At 55.7% G+C, this 19,504-nt stretch overlaps 2 protein-coding genes across 4 annotated transcripts; one reads left to right on the top strand and one right to left on the bottom strand.

Moving 5' to 3' along the window:
* The first annotated feature begins 1,959 nt into the window (after positions 1–1,959).
* Positions 1,960–10,111, top strand: LOC105704798 (tubulin alpha-3 chain). Its single transcript, XM_012434242.3, has 5 exons — positions 1,960–2,013; positions 3,927–4,149; positions 5,083–5,231; positions 5,845–6,525; positions 9,729–10,111. The coding sequence occupies exons 1-5, from the start codon at positions 2,011–2,013 to the stop codon at positions 10,023–10,025; spliced, it is 1,353 nt and encodes a 450-aa protein (XP_012289665.1). The 5' UTR covers positions 1,960–2,010; the 3' UTR covers positions 10,026–10,111.
* A 746-nt stretch (positions 10,112–10,857) lies between these two features.
* On the bottom strand, positions 10,858–18,816 carry MZT2B (mitotic spindle organizing protein 2B). 3 transcript variants are annotated; one of them, XM_021671085.2, is made up of 4 exons: positions 18,627–18,816; positions 18,311–18,459; positions 17,110–17,289; positions 10,858–11,104 (listed from the first exon to the last, which is right to left on the bottom strand). In XM_021671085.2, the coding sequence occupies exons 1-4, from the start codon at positions 18,794–18,796 to the stop codon at positions 10,947–10,949; spliced, it is 657 nt and encodes a 218-aa protein (XP_021526760.2). In that variant the 5' UTR covers positions 18,797–18,816; the 3' UTR covers positions 10,858–10,946. The 3 variants fall into 3 exon arrangements, with proteins under 3 accessions (XP_021526760.2, XP_021526761.2, XP_021526762.2); XM_021671086.2 differs by lacking the exon at positions 17,110–17,289; XM_021671087.2 differs by lacking the exons at positions 17,110–17,289; positions 18,311–18,459 and having other exon boundaries at positions 18,627–18,796.
* Between the last annotated feature and the right edge of the window lie 688 nt (positions 18,817–19,504).

Below are 19,504 nucleotides of genomic sequence, written 5' to 3'. Positions count from 1 at the left end.
AGGTATCGGGTCCGCACTCTGCTCTTCCCGGACAGTGCCTTCCCCTCTTCTGGTGGCCGTGAATCCGCTCCCTCTCACTAAAGAAATGAGAAAAGGAAAAGTGTTCCCAGCACCTGGAGTTATGTGAGGTGTGCAGAATCTACCAGGCCCAGAGGTCAGGAATATGGGACTTCAGTCACACACCGCATACCCGTGTCCCGGGTGACTGTTTAAAGGCATTTTTTCCAGACTAGCTTAACCCATTATCTTCCTGTTCCTGGAATCCGTGATACAAAAGACAACGTAGGGCCAATAAATAGCTTTTTCTTTTCTTTTTTCTTTTTTTTTTTGAGACAAAGTCTCGCTCTGTTGCCCTGGCTGGAGTGCAACGGTGCGATCTCAGCTCACTTCAACCTCCGCCTCCCAGGTTTAAGCGATTCTCCTACCTCAGCCTCCCAAGTAGCTGGGACTACAGGCACACGCCACCACGCCCGGCTAATTTTTGTCTTTTTAGTAGAGACAGGGTTTCACCATCTTGGCCAGGCTGGTCTCGAACCCTGACCTTGTGATCTGCGCCCCTTGGCCTCCCAGAGTGTTGGGATCGCAGGTGCGAGCCACCACACTCGGCCCAATAAATAGCTTATGTGATTTTAATATAAATTCCTCAGGCCAGGCCAGCTGAGGTGGGAGTTCAAGATCAACCCAGCCACACAGCAAGACTCCCCCTCTATTTTCAAAATTCTTGGTAAACAACTTAGGAACTGCCCCTTCTTTTCCTTTAAAAGCCTACTTGTAACTGCTGCTAATCAGAGTGTATATTAAGACAACTTGCATCTCCAGGATTGCATGTCTCAAACTCGGCCCAAATAAACTATACTTTTCGTTTATCCAAGGCGGAGTTTGGCTCTGTAGCCCAGCCTGGAACTGTAACCTCCGCCTCCTGGGTTCACGCGATTCTTCCGTCTCAACCTCCTAAGTAGCTGGGACTATAGGCACGCACCTCCACGCCTTGCGGTTTTTTATTTTATTTTATTTTTTGTAGAAACGGGCAAGATGGGTCTCACCACGTTACCCAGGCTGGTCTCCAAGTCCAGACCTCAAGCCGTCCTCCTGCCGGGGCCTCCTAAAGCACTAGAGTTACAGGTGTGAGCGGCCGCGCCTGGCCCAACCTCTCCGCTTACATTAATTTTGCCTCACTTTTTCCTTTTCTTTTTTCTTTTTTGAGACGCAGTCTGGTTCTGTTGCCCAAGATGGAGCGCAGTGGTGCGATCTCGGCTCACGGCAACCGCCGCGTCCTGGGTTCGAGCGATTCTCCTGCCTCAGCCTCCCGTGCAGCTGGGACTACAGGTGCTACCACCACGCCCGACTAACTTTCGTATTTTTGGTAGAAACAGGGTTTCGCCATGTTGGCCGGCTGGTCTGGAACTCGTGACGTCAGCTCATCTGCCCGCCTCGGCCTCCCGGAGTGCTGAGCTCGCAGGTGTGAGCCGTTGCGTCCGGAAGTCACAAGCGAGCGAATCCGGCCACTTCCTGGGTGTGGGTGGGAACGGGAAGGGCCGCGTTGCTGCTGTGACTCGGGTCCATGGCGGGGAGGCCTCTCTGCAGAGATCGGAATAGGCGGCGGGATCGGGGAGGGAGGGGCAGGCCTGGGCGGGGCAGTGGCCGGCCGGGAGCTCATGTGCAAGCCCGTGGTCCGTGACCCAAAAAGGCAACACAGTAGCCGCTCCGACCCTCTCCGCGGTCAGAAGACCCTCCGGAAACGCCTCAGCACCCACGCAGCCTTTGCTGACACCACTGCCTTCCCGCCAGTCCCGCATCCAATCACAGAGCGTCCCCAGTACACGTGTTGCGTAATGGCCAATCACAACTGGGGTCCGGCCCTCGGCCCGCCTCCGAGGAACTCCCAGCCAATGGCGGCCTAGCACCGGCGGGCCAATCGCGGGCGGCTCCCGGGAGCGGGAGGTGGCGGCTGTGCGTGCGGCGGCGGTTGAGGTCGGGTGGCAGCGTTGGGCCGCAGCGCCGGGGCTCGCCATGGTAAGGCCCGGCCGCTCCGGCCCCGCAGGTGCCCAGGCAGACGAAGTCGGCCTCGGCTAGACGGAGGGACAGTGCTGCGGGCCTGGGGACAGAGGGGAGGCCGCAGAAGGACGCGGGGTCTAGGGCGGGACGCGAGGACACAGGATCGTCCCCCGGGGCTGCGGGTCCCAGAGCGGGGACGGCAGCTTTCGTTTTGGACGAAGCGGCCGGCCTCGAGTAGGTGGACGGGGACCATGGGCGGTGTCCCGTCCTCCAGAGAGCAGAGAGCGGCGTCACCGCCTGAAACTGGACGGCGCTGCCCGCGCTTTCCAGCCCGGAAGTCTTTGCTACCGGAAACGACTGAGTTCTGCCACTGGGGGTTGGGGCTGTGAACATTGGACAGATGCGGAGTTAAAGGTCACACGTTGCTGAAACGGTGCCGCATTCGCCTAAAGGCAACACGTTAGGCCGGGCACGGTGGCTCACACCTGGAATCCTAGCCCCTGGGCAGGTGGAAGCAGGCACATCACCTGATGTCAGGAGTTCAAGACCAGCTTGGACAAATGGTGAAACGTGGTCTCTACAAAAAAAATACAAAAATTGCCTGGGCGTGGTGACGCGGGCCTGTGGTTTCAGCTACTCGGGAGGCTGCGGTGGGAGGATCAGTTGAGCCGGGGACTTTGAGGCTGCAGTGAGTCGTGATGGCACAGCTGCACTCCAGCCTGGGCCACAGAGAGGTTCTGCTTCCAAAACAAATTAAAAAAGCAACCCGTTAACATAAAGAACAGATTCCCAAGTCTAAATAGCCATGGTTTGTCAGTTACCCTTTTTTTTTTTTTTTTTTTTTGGAGACGGCTCAATACAACGGTCTGTTGCCCAGGCTGGAGCACAGTTGCAGGATGACGGTTCCCTGCAGCCTTGAACCCCTGGGTTCCAGCAGTCCTCCTGCCTCAGCCTCCCAAGTAGCTGGGACTACAGGTGTGTGCCACATAGGGACAGGGTCTCACCATGTTACCCAGGCTGATCTCAAACTGGTCCCAACCAATCCTCTCGCCTCGGCCTTCCAAAGTGCTGGGATTGCAGGAATGAGCCACCACACCTGGCTCGGCAGGGCTTAAAGAAACCACCAAAGGATAGTGCAGTGTCCCAGTACTGATGACATCTGGGAGCCGTTACACTCCTAGGCTTCAAGGGGTGGAGAGAGGGAGTGGTTACAAGAAACTGAGAAGGTAGCTTTATGAAGAGGCCCACCTGCCAAAAGTGTGGCCTTGATGAAGGGATTCAGGTCACCCACAGCAGCTGGGCAGGAAGGGGCCAAGGAGGGAGTACCCTGATGCCACTCTCCTCCCAGGCTCCTGCTGCTGCCTGCCATTGACCAAAGCAGCAAGAATTCAGAGGGTGAGGAAGGCCTCTGAAGCTGTCCTCATGGGTCAGCCTCCAGGAGCACAGAGCCGGTGGTGAATGATGCAGGGTAGATCTTGGGGGCAGAGAGAGGACACACACTGAGCAACGGGGCTTGAACCACGGTGGCCTAGGACTGACTTTGTATTTCCTTACCCAACCCGACTACCTTATCCTTTGGTCAGGATGTAAAAAGAAAACTGCTGTATATTCAGAGAATTATTGTGACTGGCTATAATGTGGGGTTGATTATTGCCATTACATGCCTTCTAAGTTTTAAAGTAACTTAATTTTTCTGTAGTGGCAAACAGGTTTTAGGGCTACCTCTAGAACGTAGTAGCTAGGATGGTTTAGCGCAAGTTAGTTTTCACAGGGATAACGGGCTCAGTCGCCTAACCCTTCCAGGAAATACCATTTGCGAAAGCACCAGACACTGAAACACTATACAAATATTAAATTAGAATGTTTCGCATGCCATTTAGTTTCAAGTTGCCTTGAAATCAATGGGCTCACATTTATGTTCCGGTTCACAGCGCGAGTGTATCTCTATCCACGTGGGGCAGGCAGGTGTCCAGATCGGCAATGCCTGCTGGGAACTGTACTGCCTTGAACATGGAATTCAGCCCGATGGTCAGATGCCAAGTGATAAAACCATCGGTGGCGGGGATGACTCCTTCAACACATTCTTCAGTGAGACTGGGGCTGGCAAGCACGTGCCCAGAGCAGTGTTTGTGGACCTGGAGCCCACCGTGGTCGGTAGGTGCCCTGGCAGTGGATGGCAGCTTTCCTGGGAGAGTGGGAGAGCATTGGTAAAGCCCCACGTGGGCTCCTTTGAATGCCCCTGCGGAAAGGATGGAATAGACAAGCGTATGCCTACGGCGGTGTTAGGGGATAAACTGAAAGGTTTGTGATCAAAGTATCTGTGAGACTCGGCTCCTAATTTAGGAACACCTGACGTACAGGGAAACGCTGCTTTGCCAGCAGTAAGATGGGCTGTGGAGAGATTCCCTCGTGGCTGCCTCAGCCCTGCTTAGGCAGCCCCGCCTGCAGGGTGTGGCACTGCTTTTCTCCCGAGTGCTGTGCACTTTCTTATGCTGGTGCACGAGAGTCTTGACCTGCGTCTCAGGCATAGAAGGTAATACAGAACAGTCGTTTGCTTCCTTCAGATTAGAAGCCTGAGGTAGTTGCCGAGGAGCCAAGGAGCACTACAAAGCACCTTTCAGTGCCTCCCACCCCACAGGAGATGACAGTGTCACCTGAAAGCCTGTGACACCCTGGCCACACAGGGTGCCCTGATGGGACTGCCTGCAGAAGTCACACTGACCTGGTGACTGCCCAGTTTGTAAGAGTTTTTAACTTAACAGCCTTTGATGTAGCTACACGTAGGACAGAATTAGGTACCTGTAGAATTACCTGTGTAGGGGTGGGAAAGCTTATTTCCTTTCACTGGGAACTGGTCGTGCTATCGTTTATACTGCAGGCTGAGTTTAACTTCCTAGAGTCATAAATTGCACTTGCAATCTGATTATCACACAGACATTTTCTACCAGACACTGCCACTGTTGACCTACGACATGTAGGTCACGTACTTTGAACCGCCTGTACTTTGTAGAAGTGAACAGTCCTGGAATATGTCCATCTTGGTGAGTACAGGCCTTAAAGATTCACAGCACACGGTTTCTTTTGTAGATGAAGTGCGCACAGGGACCTACAGGCAGCTCTTCCACCCGGAGCAGCTGATCACCGGGAAGGAAGATGCAGCCAATAATTATGCCAGAGGCCATTACACCATCGGCAAGGAGATCGTCGACCTGGTCCTGGACCGGATCCGCAAACTGGTAAGAAGAGGAGGGTTCGGGTGGGCGTTGTCTTGCATGGGAGGGTAGGCCTTAGAATGTGAAGTGCAGGTCATTTGATCAAAACTTAGACTTGCATCCCTGCGGGTGCAGTGGCTCACACATGCAATCCCAGCACTTTGGGAGGCTGAGGCGGGTGGATCACCCGAGATCAGGAGTACGAGACCAGCCTGGCTAACATGGTGTAACCCTGTCTACCCTAAAACTACAAAAATTAGCCAGGTGTGGTGGTCACACCTGTACGTCCAGCTACTTGAAAGGCTGAGGCAGGAGAATTGCTTGAACTCAGGACGTGGAGGTTGTAGGAAGCCAACATGGCACCACTGCACTCCAGCCTGGGTGACAAAGTGAGACTCTGTCTCAAACAAACAATCAAAAACTTAGACCAGCATCTTGAGTCCTACGGAGTCTGTAATGGTGATTTGTTTGTAGATCTTTATCTGCTTGTCTTTGCTTCAAAGTGTTATGCGTGTTCATTATGGATGATTTGAATCCATATCAACTCTTCAGAGGCAAAGAGAAGAGGCCCTGGCTTGGTGGAAGTTGGTGGTGTGGCTTCCGCGGGCATTGACTCATGTTGTCTGGTTTCTCTCAGGCAGATCTGTGCACGGGTCTCCAGGGCTTCCTCATCTTCCACAGCTTCGGGGGCGGCACTGGCTCTGGGTTCGCATCTCTGCTCATGGAGCGGCTCTCAGTGGATTACGGCAAGAAGTCCAAGCTAGAGTTTGCCATTTACCCAGCCCCCCAGGTCTCCACAGCCGTGGTGGAGCCCTACAACTCCATCCTGACCACCCACACGACCCTGGAACATTCTGACTGCGCCTTCATGGTCGACAATGAAGCCATCTATGACATATGTCGGCGCAACCTGGACATCGAGCGTCCCACATACACCAACCTCAATCGTCTGATTGGGCAGATCGTGTCCTCCATCACGGCCTCCCTGCGATTCGATGGGGCCCTGAATGTGGACTTGACAGAATTCCAGACCAACCTAGTGCCGTATCCCCGCATCCACTTCCCCCTGGCCACCTACGCCCCGGTCATCTCAGCCGAGAAGGCCTACCACGAGCAGCTGTCTGTGGCCGAGATCACCAATGCCTGCTTCGAGCCAGCCAATCAGATGGTCAAGTGTGACCCTCGCCATGGCAAATACATGGCCTGCTGCATGCTGTACAGGGGGGACGTGGTCCCAAAAGATGTCAACGCAGCCATCGCCACCATCAAGACCAAGCGCACCATCCAGTTTGTGGATTGGTGCCCGACTGGATTTAAGGTATGGCTGGGTGATGTGGAGTCCTTTCAGCAAGCAGCAGATGCACAGAATAACGCTGCCCCTGAAGGCCGCATCCTTTGGGGAGACCGTGCCTATTCCATGGGCTAGGCACATGGGCATAAATTAGTGAACCAGAGTAATTATTGATTCAGTGATGTCTTTTTTTTTGAGACAGAATCTCGCTCTGTTGCCTGGGCTGGAGTGCAATGGTGTGATATCAGCTCACTGCAGCCTCTACCTCCTGGGTTCAAGCAATTTTTCTGCCTCACTGTCCCAAGTAGCTGGGATTACAGGCATGCGCCACCATGCCTGGATAATTTTTGTATGTTTAGTAGAGATGGGGTTCTCCCGTTGGCCAGGCTGGTCTTGGAACTGCTGACCTCAGGTGATCGGCCCGCCTCAGCCTCCCAGAGTGCTGGGATTACAGGCATGAGCCACAGCACCTGGCCCATTGATGTCTTTTGAACTCTCTTTCTGAGTCATCACACTATACATCCTGTGGCGAGCTTTATTTATTTACTTTTTGAGACAGGGTCTCACTCTGTCCCCCAGGTTGGAATACTGTAGTGTGGTCTTGGCTCACTGCAACCTCTGCCTCCAGGCTCAAGCAATTCTCTCACCTCAGCTTCCCGAGTAGCTAGGACCACAGACGTGCACACCATGCCCGGCTAACTTTTGTATTTTTAGTAGGGATGAGGTTTTGCCATGTTGGCCAGGCTGGTCTCAAACTCGTGGCCTCAAGTGATCTGCCCACCTTGGCCTCCCAAAGTGCTGGGATTATAGGCACAAGCCACTGCACTTGGCCATATTTATTTATTGCTTTGAGACAGAATCTCACTCTCACTCAGACTGGAGTGCAATGTCATGATCACAGCTTGCTGTACCCTCAACCTCCCGGGCTCGGGTGATCTTGCCACCTCAGTCTCCCAAGTTCCTTGGGACCACGTGTGTACACCACCACACCCAGCTGAGTTTTGTATTTTTTGTGGAGACAGGGCCTCACTTTGTTGCCCAGCTGGCCTCAAACTCCTGGGCTCCAGCGATCCACCCACCTCAGCCTCCCAAGGTGCTAGGATTACAGGCATGAGACAGCTTATTTTTTTTTGTCATGAGATATTTTCTGAAGGATTTTTGTGCCCCTTTCTTGGGTGGTAGAATTCATGTGGAAAAGATAGGTTGAGCTTAGTAGGAATTTTATGGGCATTTTGGGGAATCACGTGGATGGTGTATGTATTTTATTTTAACTTGAGCATTACTATAAACTGCTTCACTAAGTCCTTCACTCCACTGTCTTATGGGAGTGTTTAATTTAGAAGGAATGAATGAATTATTGATTTAAAGAAAGAATGAATCTTTGTGATGAAAACAGCAACAGGCACAGTAGTTCACACCTGTAATTCCTGCTCTTTGGGAGGCCAAGGCAGATTGCTTGAACTCAGGAGTTCGAGACCAGCCTGGGCAATGGGACGAGACTCTGTCTCTACCAAAAATACAAAAAATTAGCCAGGTGTGGTGGTGTGCACCTGTGGTCCTAGCTACTCAGGAGGCTGAGGTGGGAGGATCACTGGAGCCTGAGGGGCAGAGCTTGCCGTGAGCTGAGATCCCACCAATGTCTGTGTGACAGAGCAAGACCCTGTCTGAAAAAAACAGCCAGCAACATCTTTCTTTCCTGAGAAGCATAGTAATTTTGGGCTGGGTTTGCCTCAGATACAAAATGTGTCCCCACCTTCCACTGACACGAAAGGAACTTTGCTGTCCCCTTTCAGGTTTTCCAATAGTCGGTCACTAACTCTGGTCCCATTTCTCTGCTGGACATGTGCGTCCTTGTGCTATGCTCTCCCTGCCGCCTCTAGCTTAGGCCCCCACTGCCTCTGGGGAGACCACTGTACTTGGCTCTGACTGGGATTTCCTACTCTGGGCCTCTCTTCCTCTGCTTCAGGGGTTAGCACTAGCTCTTAATTTTGTTACGTAAGGTTTTATCTGAACACAGCCACCACACCCCTTCCTTTGCAGACTGATTTTGCTATCCAATAGCAGAGTGGGATAGGTGTGACAGAAGTCATGTGGCCTGGAAGGCCTAGAATTTGTATTATGATCTTTTTTTTTTTTTTTTTTTTTTTTTTTTTTGTGACAGAGTCTCATGCTGTTACCTAGGCTGGAGTGCAGTGGCATGATCTCTGCTAACTACAACCTCCGCCTCTTGGGTTCCAGCGATTGTCCTGCCTCGGCCTCTTGAGTAGCTGGGATTACAGGTGCCTGCCACCATGCCTGGCTAATTTTTGTATTTTCAGTAGAGACAGGGTTCTGCCATGTTGGCCAGGCTGGTCTCGAACTCCTGGCCTCAGGTGATCCACCTGCCTCAGCCTCCCAGAGTGCTAGATTACAGGTAAGAGCCATCACGCCCAGCCAGTATTTGTATTTTTGGTAGAGATGAGGTTTTGCCATGTTGGCCAGGCTGGTCTCAAACTCCTGGCCTCAAGTGGTCTGCCCACCTCGGTCTCCTAAAGTGCTGGGGTTACAGGCTTGAGCCACCACACCTGGCCTCATCTTGCCATTGACAGAACAAGTTTGTTGACCCCTGCTCTAGTTGGCCCTGTGCACTGCTGCCAGGACCTCAGGTCATGTTATTCCCAAATTCTGAAACTTGAAATGCTTCCCTTTTGGTCCCCACCTTGGAGTGTCACCCCCTACTTAAGCAGGCACATGGACCATCTCCTGCTACGGTGGTGGCAGCATTCGTATGACTCTTGAGCCACGATCTGCTACCTTTGCATAGCGACAGTGGCTTGTTTGGTGGGTGTGATGTTCCCCATGATATCTGGAGGAAGAGTTGTGTACTCCGAATCTCTCTGGGTGGAAAAAGTTTAGCTACTGAATTTCATTGTAATCCACAAAGAGGACAAACAGCATACATTTTCAGAGGGAAGACTCCTCACCTTGGCACCTATCACATGTCACAGTTGCTAGGACACAGCCTTTGGGTAGCTTGGGATCCCGCCAAGGTAGCTACCTCCAAGGTTCCTTTCTCTCTATTTGTCTGGAACTATCACCCTGCCTGGCACAGAGAAGGGCTTAGTGACATTTGTGAGGCGAACTGAGAATTCTCCTGGTCACCTACAGGGTGTCTTCTGTGTGAGGAAAAATAGCTACCATTTCTAGGTCTGATGTGAGCTTCACGGACTGCTCTTCCCCTTCTCTGGCAGGTTGGCATTAACTACCAGCCCCCCACGGTGGTCCCCGGGGGAGACCTGGCCAAGGTGCAGCGGGCTGTGTGTATGCTGAGCAACACCACGGCCATCGCGGAAGCCTGGGCCAGCCTGGACCATAAGTTCGATCTCATGTATGCCAAGCGGGCCTTTGTGCACTGGTACGTGGGGGAAGGCATGGAGGAGGGGGAGTTCTCCGAGGCCCGTGAGGACCTGGCAGCTCTGGAGAAGGATTATGAAGAGGTGGGCGTGGATTCCGTGGAGGCTGAGGCTGAGGAAGGTGAAGAATACTGAGGGGAGGGTGTGGTGGGTTCTCCCCTGCCACCCCCAGGATGGCTGCTTTCAAGTTGTTTGCAAATAAAGGTTCTGTAGAAAACCAAGACCTCTGTGTGTTGTGCTGCTTACCGCTGCCTACAGGAGCGGGTGGGACCCCAGAGCCCGCATGGGGAGCGGTGGGGTGCCAACCTGCCCTTCTGGCCTGGGGCTGGGTGCAGCAGGACCGTAGATACTTAAGGAGCTGCCACAGAAGTAACTTAACCCAGGGAAACCAGTGTTTCTTCAAAGCCAAGTTTTCAATGTGTAGATTTCCTAAATTCTAGGAAAGCAGTCAGGGTTTCCAACTGACTTTGCCGTTTTTTTGGCTTCTTTATGGGTCATGCTGGCTAAAAAGACAAGAAGTGTTTGAGGTCTGTGGATGGGGCTTGTCCATGAAATCCCTAAAGCTGTGAGTCAAATGTGTAAGGTCGACATTTTAGAAGGGGGGAGTGTCAACTGAGTTCTGCAAAGCATTTGCAGAAGGTCGCAACACACCCATGTGACCCTAGTGCTCCATGCTAAGCTGGAAGGCAGCGCTCGCCCTCTGTGCACACACAGCCTCCCTGCCCCTCAGCACTCGGTCGTCTTGGTAGAAAACCTCCCACATTTCATTTCCAGTGAAGCTTGTTGACATCTATTTCTAGAAGACCTGGTAATCCAGACACCTTTTCTCAAAACCCAATTCAGGTCCAGGAAGTTCATAGTGAAGGTTAGTTCACCTGTGGCACAACCAGAACAGGCACAGAAACCTTATTCTAAGTCTGTGCCTTAATATTGTCAAAAAACAGTAGAGAATGTCTGACCCGGACCCTCTGAATCTCAGAAAGGTTTATTATCAACTGAAGGAGATAACAGGTAGCCTGTGCTGGGGACAGTGGTGTGGTAGGTCTGTGCCCCATCCTAGGTGTTGCCACGCGTAGGGCTCTTCCCAGGCCCGCCTCCCTTGGGCAGCCTGGTAGCGCTGGGCTGGCGCGGCATCCTCTGGCTGGATCCTTCGCGGCTGCTGCGTTCTGCCAGGGCCAGCGCTCCCCCGAGGGCTGTGCTGCCTTTGTTTCTCCCTGAGGAGACACAAAGCACAATCATTAGGAATGGGTGACTCGTGCTCCTTAAACATGTGTGTTTACACATTTCTGTCAAAGCTACTTCAGCTGGAGGCCCTGCATCAGCCCCGAGTTCTGAGGCTCAGAACGGATAAAGACAGGCCATGCCCCATAAGCCCTGGCAGTGTACAGGGCGCCCTTTAGGATGTGTCCCAGAAGGGAGTCCATGCAAGGAGCAAACTGCCAGCCACGGGTCCATCTAGGGAAAGGTAGGCGCATCCGTCCACACCTGGCCTGGCAGCAACGCTGGTCTGCCCCGATGGCGCTGGCAGTAGCAGCAGGGACTGGCTGCCTCATCCTCCAGGTGTGTTCACTCTGGACCGTACATCTGAGCTGCCCTAGGCAGTGACAGGCAGAAAGTATTCCAGTCACCGAGTCCTAGAATCAGGTTTCTGATTTTTATTTTGGAAGCTCTTACATTGTTTCCTTCCCACCCAAGTGTTCTGCAAACAGTGGTCAAGCCTCTTGCTCTCAGGTTTAGCTGCCAGATTGCATGACAGGGTCACTGCCGCAGTCTGAATGCTTTGCGACTTTCCGTCCGACCGCCAGTCTCACTCGGATGAAGACCACTGGTTCAGTTTCTTTGATTTGTAATTTGCTTCCTTTACTGTTTTTTGTGAAGATAGCCAAGAAAGATCTGCAACCACGCTTGGGCCAGAGCTTTATTTTAATGGGATGGACTTGACAGCATCAGCAGGACTGAGAGGACCCTCTAGGGGACAAACGTGCCCAGGTATTAGGCTTGCCTGTGGGGTCACAGCCTCCCATGTGGAGTGCCTTGGACACGGCTCTCCCCTGCTCCGGCCTGGCAGGGTCTGCCCCATGGGCTCTAACCAGGGCATGTGTCCCCTGCCCGACTCACAGTGTCAGGTCCCCCATTTCATCCCCCCAGCTTTCCCTTTTTTCTGACCAAGGGAGTGCCTCGACCCCACTGACCTAATCAGCTACATGTTCTCCTTGCAGGCTCAAACCCTGGCTGGGGTTTGCTTCTTCCCAGACACTGATAAACACGTTTAGGTTGTTGCTTGAAACACTGAAAGATCTGACATGTTGCTAAGCATGTGGAAGCCGGCCCCGCCCCGGCCAAACTCCTAACTCCATGCTGCAGCTGTGCCCGGGCAGAACCTCCTTCCGGGCTGTGCCACATGAGGCCACACTGCAGCCCCTCCGTATGTAAGTCCTAACAAAATCTCTGGACTAACCACCTGGCATTAGCTAGCTCAATCCTGGGAAGGTTGGGGCAGTCCGTTGCGAGAACTCCCCTGCCACCAGTTTTAGGGTGACTCCAGACAAAGGTCTAGCTAACAGAACACCTAACCTCAATCCTGGTCCTTCCCTGGCCTCTTACCGAATGCAAACAGCCTGCAATGGGAAACTGCGTCTCGGAGAAAAGACGCAACCGGGTGTCTAGGGATCCATTAGGTCATTTCTGTCTCACCATTTGTCACTTTGAACAAGTGAAGACTCCTGGGTCTGAGACTTCGTGGACCGTGGCTCTTCCAGAGGCACCTCCAGCTCCCTGTCCATGCTAATACCACAGAATTCTCCCCATGCCCTCCAGGGACGGGGCGGCCCTCCTCAGGAGTTTCCGGGAGTTCTTCCTCAGAGAATGAGAGCTGTGCTCACTCCTGCCTTGTGGGTGGTGAGGGTGACAGTGGTGTCACGCTTAGAACTCTGTCAGCTCGGCACACTTGACTCAACAAAGATGGAGTCAGGGCTGCCCCGAGCCAAGGAGGGGCGCAGCCAGGAACACGTGCTGGGTGACGTTTGGCCACCTCAGCCCAGCAGTGACTTGTGAAAAAGGCACAAAGCAGAGAATGTTCGGTCACCATGCATCTCCTTTGGTACAAACTGCCATTATTCCAGTCCCCACTGATTGGTTGGGGGCAAGGATTCTCTCTTCCATGAGCAAACGGGCCCTGCCACCCTGCAGCAGCTCCCAAACCGGGCCAGCATCCCCCCTGAGGCCACAGTCTCTCCGCGGGCCAGACCAGACAGAGTCAGATCTTCTGTAGCCGTGTCCTAACCTGGGTGCTCAGGAGCCCATGCGCTCTCAGGGTAACTAAAGCCCTGCTCCCCACAGCACGCAAGGCAGCAGGCCCCAGACCTGAGCCTGACTCAGAGCCAGCCTCCCTTCAGCCTGCGCCTTCTGAGCTTCCTCTCCTCCCCTCAGTAATGACCCGGTCCCTTCTGGAACAAGGATGAGAGGGAAGTAGAAAAGAACAATGATATGATTTGTGTGTGTGTGTTGGGGGGTGTTTAGAGACTGACTCTCACTCTGTCAGCTGGGCTAGAGTGCTGTGATGCAATCACAGTTCATTGCTGTCTCAAACTCATGGCCTCAAGGGATCCTTCTGCCTCAGCCTCCGGAGTAGCTGGGACTACAAGCATGGGGCCACACCTGGCTAATAATGCTTATCTTTCAATCTGACAGGGTGGACAAGCCCTGGAAATATGAAACCAACATAACTTTAAGCCATACCTGAGGTTAAGACAAACCTGGCAATCTTCAGGAACTGCACGCTCTCGGGGTCAGTGGGGAGCCCTGTTCAGGCCTCTTTTGCACGCTCTCGGGGTCAGTGGGGAGCCCTGTTCAGGCCTCTTTACCTTATGAAGGACGAGAAGGGCCTAAAGAGAATGGCCTGCAGCGCCTTGCAGCGAGAAAAGCAGCTTCGCTTAGCCCTGCTCCCTTGGGAGGGGCTGAGTCAGATGTGCTAGGCAGTGGGGTTGAAGCGAGTGTGGCTGGAGGTTGGGGTGTGAGGGTGGGGTGACTGATGCCCCTGGGCCTGGTCCCTGGAGGGCCCTCCTAAGTGCCAACATAGTCAACGGCCATTGAATATTAAAAACAGCCTGGCTCAGCAGGGGACCGTGGCTCATGCCTGTAATTCCAATACTTTGGGAGACCAAGATGGGAGGATCCTTTGAGGTCAGGAGCTCGAGAGCAGCTTGGACAACATAGTGAGACCTCCCATCTCTACAAAAAATTACAAAGTTAGCCAGGTGTGGTAGTGTGCACCTGTAGTTCCAGCTACTCGAGAGGAGATGGGAGGATCGCCTGAGCCCAAGGGGTTGCGGCTGCAGTGAGCTATGAGTGTGCCACTGGACTCAAGCCTGGGTGACAGAGACTCTGTTTCCAAAAAAAAAAAAAAAAAAGAATTAGCTTAAATAGTTTAATCTAAAATATCCAACATATTATTTCAATATGTAATCAGGACGTAAGTTATTCACGAGACGCTGCATTCACCTTTGTTCTTTTTTTGGTTTGTCTGTTTGTTTGTAGAGATGGGGTCTTGCTATGTTGCCCAGGCTGGTCTCAAATGATCCTCCTGCCTCAGCCTCCAAAAGTGCTGAGATTACAGGTATGAGCCACGATGCCCAACCTCATTCACACTGAGGTTGTTTTGAGACAGAGTCTCACTCTGTCACTCAGACTGGAGTGCAGTGGTGCAGTCACAGCCCACTGGAACTTCGACCTCCCAGGCTCAGGCAACCCTCCCACCTCAGCCTCCCAAGTAGCTGGAACTACAGATGTGTGCCACCATGCCTTGCTAAGTTTTGTATTTTTTGTAGAGACTGGGTCTCACTGTGTTGCCCTGGCTAGTCTTGAACTGCTGAACTCAACAGATCCACCAGCCTCGGCCTCCCAGTGTAGTGGGTTTTTTGCATTCCCTTTTGTACCAGTGTTTTGATACCTGCTGTGCGTAACACACGCAGTGCAATGACCATGCCAGTCATGTGTGGCTCGTGGTTCCTGTGTCAGGAAGCACAGCTCAGGTAAGACTCACGGCTTCCACACTGCAAACATCATCTTACATACTCTAGACAACTTTTAAAATGTATAGTTTCCCTAAACTTAAACAAAATGCTTGACTGAATTTATTTTTCCCTCAATGCCTCCAGACCCTCACCACGACGAGCACTGCCCCTCTGTGCTCCCGGTTTTCTGCTTCCCTTTCCCTGTGGGTGCGTGAGCTTGGTGGTGGTGGTCCCTGCAGGCCATCTGGACGGCTGGGGGACACGCATCCAGAGGACCTGGGGTACCCGCTGCAGCTCACAGATGCAGGCTCCAGTGGGCCTGGCCCGCAGCCTGGAGAGCTCCACACCTGAGTCCTGAGGGAAATCTATGGCCTCCATGCCCGCTAGCCGGATCACTCCCACAAACCCCCTTCTGTCCTCTATCCCAGATTCCGCCATGACCGGGGCAGCCGGAGCTCCATGTGCTCAGATGCTCTAAGATGCGGGCCTCAGAGAGCTCTCACAATTCCATCTGTGGCCTCTGCCTCTCACTCAGCAGCACACTCCTGGTGTGGCCCCATGTCTGCCCCATTCCCCTCCACCTCCTCCTCAGGTTCCCCTGTATCCCCATGGGGCCTCTGTGCCCTCACGTCCTGGCCTTCCGCTGCCCAGCCTACAGGGCCGGGCCTGGGCTAGGCTTCCAGGACAGAGCCTCGAGGAACAAACGACCCTGAGGGGCCCAGCACCCCAGGCCACTCCTGTCCCTGTGCTGGGGGCTTCCTCCCGCTGCTCTCGGAGCCCCCGTTTGCTCACATGGCACCCCCGATCTCCCGGCCCCTCTCTGCCTGCATCCCAGTGCCACAACCCCCATGTACATCTTGATTGTGTCCTTCCATCTCCTTCCTCCCGCCCCGGGCCTGCCTGGATAGCACTCTGCCTCGCCAGCCCCTCCCACCAGCTCACGCCTGGGGCCCTGTCGACCCCTCCTGCCCTGCCCCGTGTAACCTGTGCTGCTCTCTGGGCTCTGAAGCCTCCTCTCATCTCCATTATTGCTGGTGGTTTTTCTTTTTCTTTTTTTTTTTTGAGACAGGGTCTTGCTCTGTTACCCAGGCTGGAGTGCAGTCGTGTGATCTCAGCTCACTGCTTAGGCCCAGGCGATCTTCCCACCTCAGCCTCCCAAGTAGCTGGGAATATAGACAGACACCACCACGCCTGCCTGACGAGTTTTTGTGTTTTTTGTAGAGATGGGGTCTTGCTATGTTGTCCAGGTTGGTCCTGAACTCCTGAGCTCAAGGGATCTACCTGCCCTGACTTTCCAAAGTGCTGGCGTGAGCCAACACACCGGCCTCGCTAACAATTTTCCTCACTGCCTCTCACTGGACTGAGTGTGACCATCTCACTTCCCTGCCACGCCTCTGCACGGAAAGCTGGGCCTGGCACCCTGAGCCCCTGAGCGAGCAGCAGCATCCCCTGGAGTGACAAGGCCGCTGTTCCCAGTTCCTCCCTCCTGCCGGTAACTTGGCCCTCAACTGCTCATCTCAGCCTGCAGTCCGTGCACTCCTACTCCAGCTTGTCCGTCAGCCCCTCCCCATCCTCCCTTGGGCCTGAGCTCAGGGTGGCAGGGAGGTGGGTGCTGTGGGGAGGCGCATGCAGGAGTTGCGATCAGAGACCCCTGGGCTCTCATAGGCCCCTGGCTCTGGGCCCCTAGCCTCATCACGCCTGGTGACACCTGGGAAGTGGCCCCAACTCAGGAGTGAGATGGGCAAGGGGGCTGAGTGGGTGTTGGAGTGTGGCCATGGACCAGCACATGACATCCATGTGGTGCTGCCCAGGAGACTGGGGGAAGGTGGGAGCCTCTGTTTCAGCTCCCAGACTTCCTGTCCGGATAGGGGACAGCTTCCAAGAGGCCGAGGTGTTTGTCACACCTCGGGCTGTGCTCTCCAGCACAGCACACCGCCCCTCGACTGGCCGGGCTCCCCTGGAGTGGGGCTCCTTACAGTGCGGGTGTTGGTCCCATCCCCGGACGCCAGCCCGACTGTGGGGTCTAGAGACTGCCGCACCATGTCACTAATAAACAGAACCAGAAACTGTGCCCTGTTGCTTAGCGGCAGGGCAGCGGGGCCTGCCTGGTCCTGCCCTTGCGGCTCAAAGCTGCCTCTTGGGCCCAGGCAGTTTCCATGGAAACAAGGGAGAGCACCAACCCCCAGAGATAAGCCAATAAACGCAACCTGCAAAAGGAGAGAACAGGCAGCAAGAGAGGCGGAGGGAACCCGGGGGGCCTGGAGAGAGAGGCGAGTGTGTGGCAGCCAGGCTGTGGAGCAGAACCGGAGAGGCCGCAGGCTGCGGGCCGGAGGAAAAGGAGGGCCTCCTAGGGGGGCTACTGTTCCTGGCAGAGAGAAAGGAGGCCTCTGGAGGTCAGAGAGAGACACAAAGAGAGCAGACAGAGCACGGGTCAGTGAGGAAGCCAGCACGCAGGTGCCCGGGGCCTCTTGGGGCAGGAGGCCTGGGAGCCCAGGCCCTGGGGCACACCCCCATGAAGGCAGCCTGCTCTCCACCCCTTCTCAGGATGCCTGTGCGGGTGTCCTCATGCTTCCAGGCAGGGAGTCAGCTCTGGGCCTCCTTCCATTGGCCTGGGAGGTTCTGCTGAATTTCAGAGAGCTGTCAGAAGCCAGAGCAACATGCAGGGGGAATAAGCGGGGGCTGAGGCTCCACCATGACACTTTCAGCCCCAGCATCTGCTCAGCCCAGTCACCACGCTGGAGAGGGAGGAGGCCCTGCAGGCATCCGCACCCTGGGAGTTCTGTGTGTGACTCCCTTCCTGCAATCCTCAGAGGGAAGCTGGCTAGGCTGTCCAAGTCCCTGCACAGGAACTGGGCCCAGGAAGGGTACAGGCAGGGGGTGGCAGGAAGACCTCTGCCTGCCCTGCTCCTTGGGCACTTCCCTGGAGTCTTTAATGCCACAGGACAGGGACTGAGACTGTCTATTAAAAAACATATTTAGAGATAGGATCTCACCCTGTCACCCAGACTGGTCTCAAACTCATGGCCTCTAACGATCCTCCCGTTGTGGCCTCCGAAAGTGCTGGGATTATAGGCGGGAGCCACAGTGCCCAGCCCCAAAGTGCCTTGATTCCCGACTTGGTGGGAGGAAGGCCTGAGAGAAGAGGTGGGGAGGGGGCTGAGAGGAGGAGCCCTAGCCCGCCTGGACCAGCCTGGGGCATGTACTCTGTGTCCACCTGACCTGGACGTGCCTGCTAAGGCTAGCAGCGAGGCCCGGGAGCAGAGCCCACGGATGGGCCCTGGAGGTGCTGGGCCAAGACCCCACAAACAGGCCTGGCCACTCAGGGCCACACCGCTGCCGTGCCGCGCCTGCCCCCTCCCCGCCCGCCACCTCCGCCACCGGGGCAGGGACAGCGGGCCCGGCTCTGACCTCGGGTCTCGGGCACGCTCGACGTGGGCAGGGACAAGGCCGCAGGGTCCTGGGGCTCGCTCGCCAGCCTCTGCCCGGCACACATGGACTTGAGCATCTGGAAGACGGCGAGGGGGGCCACGTTCAGCTTCAGTAGGTCCACCAGGATCCTGGCGGGGACAGACGCAGGGCCGGTGAGCCCTCCCCGCCCGGGGCGGCCACCTCCCTGAAGACCCGACAAGGACCGGGGGTTCCTCCCGACCAGCGGGCCCGGCGGACCTCGAGAGCAGAGGTCGGGGTGATGGGCGAGCGTGCGACCCCCACCCGCCCCGCTCACTTGAACACATCGGGGTCGATGGCGCCGCCCGCTGCCTGCGCCAGTTCGTACAGCTCCATCTCCTCGGCGCTCAGCACCTTCTTCCGCCGCAGCGCCAGCTTCTGCCGGGCCGCCTCCAGCCCCGGCGGCGCCGCCGACCCCGGCCCCGGCCCTGCGCCTTGCGCCGCCATCCGCACCGCCCGCGGGAAGGGCCGCCCCGCCCCGCCCCGCCCCGCCCCGCCCGCGTCGCGTCTCCTAGCGGCGGCGCCGGCCACCCGCTCCCCGCAGCGCCAGCGCCGGGCCGCCCCCGCACCGTCATTGGAGCACACAGTTATCGGGCGCCCGCGGCGTGCCGGGCGGCGTGCTAGGTGCCGGGGGTGGCACGATGGACCGCAGGGGCCCGGGGCTTGGCGGTCAGGGCCTCCCCGATAGACGGCATTGGTCGTGCTCACTTAGGTGGCAGCACCCAACCCGATGCCAGGCATACACTGGGCGCTCAGTAAATGCCTGGTACGAGAAAGCCCGCAGTTTTCTGGTCCGCGCCGGCGGCCCCCTAGGGAGCGCTCCCCGGGTGGGGCCCTAACAACCACCCTGCTTATGCGCACGCGCGCTCCTGGCTGTGCGAGAGCCTGACCGCGAGGCCGGAGGCCGCCACTACGCAGGCGCACTCAGCGGCGGACTGCCCGCTTCCCCACGCCGCTCCCTCCCTGCTTCCCCTCCCGCCCGGCCGGCCTTCACTTTGCGCAGGCGCCTTTTGAGGTGGCTGCCCAAAGTGGTAGAGACGCTTTTCCCGCCCGGCCGCGGGGCGTGGCTCCTGTGCGCAGCTTGATGACGACATTTCGGCGCCGTGGCGGAATGGCGGCTTCCATCTCTGAGGCGGGCGATGCGGCGGGTCCCAC

This window comes from Aotus nancymaae, unplaced genomic scaffold (genome assembly GCF_030222135.1).
Source record: "Aotus nancymaae isolate 86718 unplaced genomic scaffold, 86718_ANA_hifiasm-v0.15.2.pri h1tg000029l, whole genome shotgun sequence".
Taxonomy (NCBI): Eukaryota; Metazoa; Chordata; class Mammalia; order Primates; family Aotidae; genus Aotus; species Aotus nancymaae.
This window is presented reverse-complemented; position numbering and strand designations above follow the sequence as displayed.

What these genes read in the sequence shown, in the direction of transcription:
- LOC105704798 (XM_012434242.3), top strand. An exon ending in CCTGGAGCCCACCGTGGTCG is followed by an intron (nt 4,150 to 5,082) that starts GTAGGTGCCCTG and finishes TTTCTTTTGTAG; the next exon opens with ATGAAGTGCGCACAGGGACC. An exon ending in TGGACCGGATCCGCAAACTG is followed by an intron (nt 5,232 to 5,844) that starts GTAAGAAGAGGA and finishes GGTTTCTCTCAG; the next exon opens with GCAGATCTGTGCACGGGTCT.
- MZT2B (XM_021671085.2), bottom strand. Translation starts at nt 18,796, where the DNA reads ATGGCGGCGCAAGGCGCAGGGCCGGGGCCGGGGTCGGCGGCGCCGCCG. An exon ending in ATCGACCCCGATGTGTTCAA is followed by an intron (nt 18,460 to 18,626) that starts GTGAGCGGGGCG and finishes TGTCCCCGCCAG; the next exon opens with GATCCTGGTGGACCTACTGA. An exon ending in CCTGTTCTCTCCTTTTGCAG is followed by an intron (nt 11,105 to 17,109) that starts GTTGCGTTTATT and finishes GTGTCTCCTCAG; the next exon opens with GGAGAAACAAAGGCAGCACA.